General features: G+C 37.2%; 1 protein-coding gene across 2 annotated transcripts in view; it reads left to right on the plus strand.

Moving 5' to 3' along the window:
• The window catches only part of chrm4a (cholinergic receptor, muscarinic 4a), a 34,401-nt gene extending 24,613 nt beyond the window's left edge, over positions 1-9,788 (plus strand). For both annotated transcript variants that reach the window (XM_008324821.3, XM_025062520.1), the window contains exon 7: positions 1,817-9,788. In XM_008324821.3, the coding sequence (XP_008323043.1) occupies positions 1,817-2,062 (246 nt within the window). In that variant the 3' untranslated portion in view covers positions 2,063-9,788. The remainder of the gene's footprint in view (positions 1-1,816) is intronic.
• Positions 9,789-9,794: the final 6 nt, after the last annotated feature.

Genomic DNA, 9,794 nt, shown 5'->3' on the forward strand with positions numbered 1-9,794 from the left:
TGGGTTCAGATATGAACAACAGCATACACTGGCATCGCAAACATATATGGCAAACAACTGACGAATGTAAACAAGGAACAGGGCCCTCATTAAATAATGGAGAAGGAGAGATCCAGGCAGGGGGCGACCATCTAAGATGATCTTGTCCCAAGACCAGACAAGACTGTCAGCTAGCCTGCACCTGACTATAATGATATCGTTTCTTTGACTTTGTACCTCTAAAGCTTTAAGGCTAAAGTGAAGCCCTTCTAACCTTATTTGATGCAAGGTTTTTCATATTGTACTAAGTTGATCAATGAGAAAATGCATATTTGTGAATCCATTCTTAGTTCACCCAGTACAGAACAGTACTTGTATGACACCTCAAAAGCCGGTCTCCTTCCCACTGATGCTGAGGTAGGCGACATAGTTTCTGTGTTGTTATTTTTCAACAAGCTTTGTTTTTACCTCACATCTATATTTGGGCAATTACAGGGGCTCTAGAGATGGAGAGAAAAAGGAAGAGAGAACTAGAAAAAGAATTTTGTCTTAAACAGAGTCAGACAGTTTTGATAAATTATGGATGATAAAATTAGAGCAAATAGCATCAGAGACAGACAGATTTCCTCAGGCTGAACTGTTGTGTACAGTACCTTATCAGTGAAGTCTAAACCTGTAAGAGAATTTGTTATTCTCCATAGTGGGAAAGGTTTTTGTGAATGGTTTTCAGAGGCAGTGGTAGGATTCAGCAGTAGAGGGATGGAGGCAGTAAACTCCCTAATTCATCTCATGTGGATGGTCTGGATTATTTTTACTACTTGTTCTTAGACTACCATTGACCTTTTTCTGTTGACAAACTGGTTTTATCTACAGCATTTTTACAATGTGTCTATACAGGGCCTTCTTTATCGCCATTGAGGATGCTATCAGTTGATGGAAATGGATGTTAGTATTTAATCACTAATTCATCTCATGTGGATGGTCTGGATTATTTTTACTACTTGTTCTTAGACTACCATTGACCTTTTTCTGTTGACAAACTGGTTTTATCTACAGCATTTTTACAATGTGTCTATACAGGGCCTTCTTTATCGCCATTGAGGATGCTATCAGTTGATGGAAATGGATGTTAGTATTTAAACAGAAATATTTCTATTTTAGTAATAATTTTATATCATTGGAGGCAAATATGTACGTCCACTTTTTAGAAATGTTCATGTTTAATTTTTTGGCACACAGTAGTAAGTAAATTGGAAGTAAATTGTCCAAAAGAGCATTAGTGGCACTGTCACTCAACCCAGATGTCAAATGTTATAGTTTGTGACCTGAGGTCCCCCGCAGGCTCCAGATCCTGAGCCACGGCACCTCACAGCTGTGTCTGCTTATCACATACTCTCCTCAGATGATGGTAGTCTTTAAATGTATGTCCTGTTTCTTCCTCCTTAAAGGTTAGATATGGCTCCTAGTCCAGGGGGCTCTAAACTAAAGACCCCCCTCAAACAGCTTTTGGTCATGGACCCCCTTTGCAAACCCACAGAAATGCCACAAAATATGTAAAGAAACTTCAAATTTTGGAACGTAATTTCTTTCTTTTATTCAATACACAATAATTATTTAATAATTAATTTGATTAGAATAAGAACATTTTTAACCAACATGTTTTCAGCAGTGTATATTCCCACTGAATAATAAACTTAATAATACACTGTTGATTTGCGCTAGCTAACTACCTGTTAGCTTGAAGAGCAGAACAGCAAAAGTTGATTTCTTTCTATTTAAAGGAAACTGATTTTAAAATGAGGTGTGAAAGAAAACCACACTGCTTTTTCTTATGTAGGTGACCAAGACAATCTTCGCCATCCTGTTGGCCTTCATCCTCACATGGACACCTTACAACGTCATGGTGTTGATCTCCACCTTCTGCCAGTCCTGCGTACCGGACACAGTGTGGGCCATCGGCTACTGGCTGTGCTACGTAAACTCCACAATCAATCCGGCCTGTTACGCTCTGTGCAACGCCACATTCAAGAAGACTTTCAAGAACCTGCTGCTGTGTCAGTATAAAAATATAGGTACAAGATGAGATGGGTGGAGGAGACAAGAGGGAGGGTAGAATATGGGTGAAAAAGAAATGCTGCTCATGAGGTGAGTGAAAGAGAGCTGAGAAGAGAAATGGAAAGCAGGGTTTAGTTTCTCATTAGAATAGGCCTCTGTTTGCAGGAAATGAGAGGATCTTTTTTTTCGCCCCGCAAATGAGTGACATTCGCCCCAGTTGTTTCAGATACTTGACACGGAAAAGAACGAAAGCAAAGAGCAGGGATTGGAATTGCTGCTCCAATTCCTCAATGCAGGAACAAAGCACATGGTGGATGGCAAGGTGAAATAATTGCAGCAGTAGGTTGTTATGGTCAGAAATTATAGTAGGGAATAAATAGGGAGTGTAAAACATGTTTAGATCGTTGGATTGATGTGTTTGAATGACAGGTCTAATGACTGGATACTGCAGAGTAGATGCTGGTTGAAAACATACATCTAAGGAAATGTATGTGTGAATGGATGTTGGGATGAATGATAAGGCATGATTTAAAAATCATATCATACACACACACACACAATTATATGGGGGAAAAAACGTGTTTTTAAACGTACTGAAACCCATTCAGCACCACAGTTTAAATTTGTAAATTCATTTCATCTATTATCCTTTGTTGAGTAACATCTGTAGCTGTTCGTACTTTCTAAAATGTGCCTGTACATACAGAGACTGAAGGTCAAATATTGACAACAGTGGTAGAAAAAGCAATCTTAAAGGCTTAAAGTTCTGTTAACTGTAGAAAAGAGGAACACGTTCCTGCCACAAAGTTTGTGTATTTGTAGCTCAGTTTACCTGGAAGCAGACAGGCAACAGTGATATTAATGCCTTGCATTTTTAAAAAGTATAACAATCGTGCAAGAAAATAAAATGACATCAGTTGAAATTATAGTGACAAAGATATTCATTTTAACTCAATGATTCCCATGTTACTAATTGATTTAAAGTCTTTCTTTCTTCAACGGCACTGAATCACTTTACAGTTCAATTGGACAATGACAGGAATATTTTTAGTCAGGTGTTGGAGGTCTCTTGCTGGTGCAGCTACATTTTGTATCCACTCTTTTAACATATTCTCAGCCACGTTTGCTAAGTCTGACTTTTATGAGGTTCTGCTGTGTACTGAGATTTGTTTTTCTGTTAATTGGTTTAAAAGTACCGATTTCCCCCAGACTGTGTTTTGTGATCTTGTTGAGGAAGTCTTGCTTACTTATGCTTTCTTGTGTTTGGCATGTCTTGCTCCTGTAAACAGAAATGCCTAGTTTGTTTGCTTACAGAATCTTATGATGCGCCACCTCTGATTGTCTAGAACTTGTTGCCTTGTTAGGTTTGGTTGGTCAGTCTCCTTGTGTTGCCTTCTCTTCTCCCCTCATCCAGTGAACACAGATAACACTGTGTGTTACCTGTCCCACAACATATTTGTGGGACCATTGAGTAAATAATTGTGCCCATTACTAAGCAGCCATAGGACTCCCATAGGACACATATGATGCATAGCAAGACAAATCTGCTTATTGAAAATCTTTTTTTTTTTTTTTTTTTTTAGTGCAGGAACTAAGTGGGCCAAATATGTAAACCTTAAAACAAGCTATGGGTAAAGATGTTAATGAAAGACTGGAATCTGTCTCAAGTGAGGGATGATTCAGTGAGGATTGATTCAAAACCATGGGAAGATGTTGTTCAGTAAAAGTATAATTGGTGTTTCTGACTATTAGTAATTATTGCTAAGCAAATCAATCGATTAATCGACACCGTCTATCCTTCATGGTGAGGCGGCAGGGGTACTGGTGGATAGGTCAATTGTTTCGCAGCATGTTTTTGTTGAGCTAACGCTTGTTCCTCTCACCCATGATCACAGTTTCTTGTGTTTCTTGTTTCTTAAGAAAACAGATACAAATTATTTTAATTGGAAGCTAATGAAAGAATCCCATGCTAGTTGTCCTAGCCTAGCAACTTGCATTCACTGCTGCCTAGTTTTTATTATCTACATAAGAAATTAAATCAGGTTCATGCAGTTTCACAGAAATTGTCAAGTCTGGTCTTCACATTGGCTAATTAACTATGAAAATCAGATATCTGTCGCTGATAGTCACCACAACCCCAGACTAATAAGATTACAATCACACAAGGACAAAAATCAAAGCAAAGAACATGTGAAGCAGAAGGTTAGAATAATGGTAATGTGGTGTCATCAGCTTTTGGAGAGCAAAAAGCTGATGTCTGTCTCACATAAAATGGTAAATTTTATGTGAGACAGACAGAGATAGAATGATGTGACTGGCAGAAAAAAAACATGTGCAGTTATGTGGCTTGACATTATTCTACATCCAAATGGCAGGTGGTGGGGGACAAGTATATAAAAGTGGACAGCATGAACTCGTTAACTGGTACAAAACTAACATTTTTGCCCCTGCACCTGTCTGCTATGGTGAGGGACAACTTTGGCCACCAATTAAAACCAGTATAATCAGTACAGCCAGAGCGGCTCATTCATAGTCGTCCACCTATTAAATTCTGGTATACTAATGACCATTCTTTAGCTGCAGAGACACAGACCAGACAGAGACAATGGTTTTACACCGAACCCATTGTCTGTGTCTTAGTGGTGATTTGAGGGAAGCCAGATTCAAATAATTTAAGAGAAAAGAAAAAAACCTACTGTAAGGGCACATTTAAAAAAGTTATGCCAAAATTAGAAGTCATATAAAAAGTAGCCAAGAATTACAGCAGAAACAAACATTTTAATTAGCCAACAACACAGAAATTAGCTTTATGCTAACTCTATGTGCAAATATAGTAGCACATTAGTTCATAACCCAGAAACTATACTATCTTCTTAATATACACACACACACACACACACACACGTCTGTCCTAGACTTTCTGTTCCTACAGCGTCTTCCATGTATAGCTCAGCTCGCCAAACTCTGAGGGTCAAGGATGTTGTAGACTAAGGGGCCCTGTATTTATATATGAAGCTATCTAGAGTCATAATAGCCCAACAATCACTAAAACAGCATTTAAAGCAAGGCTAAAAATAGTCAAAGAAACAAAGTAAAGTGAATGTCGAAACTCTGAATTCTGGCTTTAGGTTGGCAAAAGATGTAGAATACTCAACAGCTACTCAAAATCATAAATAATCCAATAGAAACTATCAATTTATGCCAGAGTCAGCTATGGGTTACAGAATTCAAAAATAGAATTAGGTTAACTAGAAGTTCACTAAATGTATAGCTAACTCTAAACAGAAAAACACACACTTTCTTAATGTTAATTTCTTCTAATTAGATAAAAGAACCCATAAAATAAGAAGGTATTAGATAAGGAATTGTGATATCAACCAAATAAAGCAGGTTTGAGTTAGCTGAAATGTATTAACACATTGTGTTGACATATTAGTTCATTTAAAAACACCAAAATGTAACTCAATAAATGACAAATCTTTAATTAAGCTGGAATGTCAGTGTGCACCTGCAGCAGCGTTAATCATACAGCTCAGTATTAAAGATTCAAACTACTGGAACATTTTAAATATTCTCCAAAGTTAAGAATGAGCAGAAACATTTTCCAAGGCCGACTGGAATGACAACCTTTTTTTCTTTGCTGCACAGCTGCTCATTAACTGCAGAAGAATAGTCCTGCCGACTGTCACCGTTTTTTCAGGTTCAGGTTCTGCACATTTCACAATCGCTCTCGTTATCCTGGAGATACTTTTTACCTTTTTCCTTCTTGTGTTGTGCAAGAAAGACACAGATAGTAAATAGTAAAAGTTTACAGTAACAGTAAAAACAGCTTGACTTGTTTTTAAGCAGTGTCGGTAAGATGTCCTTTAAAACATGGTCCCATTGCTTTAAAAACAGTCTCTGTTTGGGTTTTATAATACTGTATGTCACAGTTACTAAAGAGAAAATATTGGCATGGAAACTGAAAAGGAAAAAAGGAAAATAAAAAGATTGTAAAAGTTCAAGCTGTATCATATTGTATATACATATAGAATAATTGATTGCTATGTAATCATAACATCAGTGACTTTAAGTGTTTTAAGGTCCTTGCAGTAAATACACGCAGTGGTCACCATATGAAGTAGACTTGTTGTATAGACATAGTCAGGACAAACTTGTATTGTTCAGAAGCAGAAACAGAAAGAAAGGTGACTAAAGTGACTTATGATGAGTGTTGTTGATTAAACCCTGAAGTTATACAACCGTTGCTTAGAAAATTATTTTGTTAAAAACAAAGAGATCAGGAGAGCATCTCCTTACAGACCACACAGAAGCCGTGTGGGATTTACTAGATCCCATGCGTCTTATGAGAGAGAATCAGACAGTAGCACTAAGCTGAAGTCTGTGCAGTTGCATCATGTGATATCTGTGTGCAACACAGACCAGACCGCTGAAAAAGTCCACAGCATGTGAAAAAGTATTGCTTGCAAAATAAAGCAAATCAGTGATGAAATATAGACAAAACCAGAGCTTTAGCTCCAGAAAATAAACATTTAGTGCCCATCTTTGATTTCAACTTGAGAGTGTCTGGAAAAACAAGCTACAGCGTTGAATTGTCAGTTGATGGGTGTGAGGGGTATAGCTAAAAGGTCACTCAAAATTAATTTAATCGAAGTGGTCAAAAAGTTAAAAGAGTAGATACAGGATATCCAAGAAATATTGTAAGTGAAGGGGCTAAGCATTAGCCAAATCATTTTTCAAATAAAAATGTAGATTAGGTTACATTTTGGGGAGAGGGTATTGATTAGGAGTTAAGCAACATCTTAAAGAAAATCAAAAATACATCTAGGTATCGGAAGATATATAACTAAAAACACAAACCAAAACCGTCAGAGTTAGCCTCAATTGTTTAGGATTTGAAGAAACTATAGGAAAATAAAGTTAGCTCATAAACAGGTCAATATCACTAAAAGGTACCGTTGTCTTCATCAAAATCACTCAATCATCAGGAATATTTTATTAAATAGGACTAAGTGTAAAAACTTCAGATATGTGGACACCTGTCAGCAGATGGGAACCAAATAGTTTAAGTATTTTTAATTCCTTTGTAATATAAATGTATTTATTCTACTTTGACTTTATGGACTCGCTTGTATATTACCTGCTTATGGCAAATATTTTGAAAAAAATTCTTAACAGTCTGTGGTCTACTTAATAGAATGAATATATATAAAGTTAGAAAGTAAAGTGGAAAATCTGGAAAGTCTCAAAGTCACCTTAAAGGCTATTGTACCAAGTACCAAGTAGCTGTTAATTAGGAAGAGATAAGCTGCATTGAATTGTACAGGACAAATTAAAGGTACGAAGATGTGAAAGAGATAGAAGTAGGTCAGTATTGTTAGCTTAGAAATTCTTTTTAATAAATGGTGGAACAAAATTATAGTTTATAATCGAGATAGTGGAACAGACATGGTACAGTTGGCCTGGCTGACCAATGTACTGTTCCTGCCTTAGTGTGTTTTTGTAGATGTAGCCCCACTGTTGGTGCTATATCATTAAATACGTCCATCAAGTGCAGACTCGAGGCCTGTCATTCTGGAATTCTCCAGTTAAAGATAGTGGTATCTGCATGTGGGTTTTAATTAGTTCTGCTGCTGACAGCTTAAATCATCTGCCAGCAGCCGGTTTTCACAGCAGTTGGGACTTAGGCTGCAGCGGCGAGACAATTGTCTAATTGCAACTTGAACTATTATTGTGTTTGATGAGGGCATTCAAGCATGACAAAAGTTTCACCACTGGGAGGGAAAAATATTCATTCTCATATATCTACGAATGGTTGTTTTCTTTACTTATTTTCTTACCCTAACGATTGCCTTACTGTAGACTAGGGTAGGTTTTATCACGTCTGACTGAATCACCGCTTTGCTCCAGGATTACAAGACTCACAGTTATTGTAAACTTCATGCAGACACAGCTGAGTTTATGTTCAAGCCATCCATTGTACCATTTACCATTTTCCTACTCAGTTACTTCTTCCCCTACTCTATCTGCCCACAAAGACCAAGCCTGCACTAATGACCCTGGACCCGATTTATTTTCACATATTACCTGCATCCCTACATAAATTCTGTCCTTTCTTCCCAACGCCCAATGTTAGCTAGCTACCTACCCACCTTGTGATCTACATTATAACCATCCTTACCTCCTCATCTTCTCTTCATCTTTCCTTGTTCTCTTAACCCTGTTACCCTGCCTTAGTGTTTATCATACAAAAGCCTACCCACTTAAATACTTTCATATCACCTACACTCTGACCTACAAACATCTACCTGTATACAGTACATGTACTTAACTTTTTTTAACCTAACTACAGTACCTTCCTTGACTATTTACTGCCCTTAAATACCTATAATATACCTACCTAAGTATCCACACAACTCACATTGTTACTACCTATCTCCCTTACCGAGTTGCCTAATCAGTTGCATAATTCACGATTTCCTTCTTTCGTGCCTACCCATCAACTCCAAAGGGATCCATGCGATGTCACTGCAAGATTACAACTAGGGATGGGAATTGTTCAAAAAATTGACCAATTCCATTTCTATTATCAATGCCACTAATTGATACATTTCTTTATCGATTGTGTTATTAACTCTGTGATTGATAGACAGAATGTGAAAGATGACACATTGATCCTACATTAATTTTATGGTGTGCATATCTGCATGCTCGAGGAACCAACTTTTAGTTTTATCTTCACTTTCTACCAACATATCAACCTATTTACTGTATATGAATTTCACTATTACTATTGGACTTTCATCTCCCTTGTTCCGATCTACTTTCTCTACCTATGGTTTTACTAACCTAGTTTGCTTATCTACCTTGAAGGAAATAATAATTAGTTAGTTTGCCTTAAACTCTAAAGTATTGATCTACACATTTTTTATTTTTGCCAAAGAAACTTTAATCTTCTCAGATCAAAACAGTCAGCTGCTATGTTTGCAGTAGTGTGATGTATGCATTCAATAATTTAGCACAACTCTCTATGGATGCCATAGAAACCTAAAGGACCCTTGATGCGACATATAATAATATCTCAGTGAAGGGTGGCCAATAAAATGATATGTGCTACTGCATCGTTATGACTTTGCATATATTGGAATTTAGAAATTAGGCACCTTCACAGACTCACCTTTATAGACCCTGTAATAATCCCAAGATGGACAAAACAGAGGAGCGGCAGTGTTTTCATAACTCATAGTCTTGTGCTTCTTATATTCAGTCATCCATAAGGCAAAATAAATAACATAGCTGAAGAGAAAAAAAAGAGGAAGAGAAACCTTTATTCCACCATTATAGTTTATGTAATAAAAAAAGGACATAGGTATGTAAGTAGTAATGGGAAAAGTAGCTTATTAGAAATAGGGCACGGCAGCCTGAATGACTGTCATCATGCATGTATCTCTGCAACCAAGCATCAAGGTGAACTTTCAAGGATGAAACTCCACCTTGATGTTCCATGTAAGTAAGTACTGTAGGTTCCTTGGAGCCACGAATCCCTGCAGTTTGTACTGCTGCATCATAACTTTGTACCTCTTGTACACACTTTGCATCTTTGTAACATTGCGTCCTTGGGAATTTCAATTTCTGCATCTTGGCAAGTTAATGACCTTGCATCCTTGTGTGCTTGTAACCTTGTGTACTTTGTGTCCTTTGCTTTATGGCATCCTTGCACGGTTTTGTTAGTGCTTCCATGCACCCTTGGAACTACTTAG

This window comes from Cynoglossus semilaevis, chromosome 14 (assembly GCF_000523025.1).
Source record: "Cynoglossus semilaevis isolate Cse_v1.0 chromosome 14, Cse_v1.0, whole genome shotgun sequence".
Lineage (NCBI taxonomy): Eukaryota > Metazoa > Chordata > Actinopteri > Pleuronectiformes > Cynoglossidae > Cynoglossus > Cynoglossus semilaevis.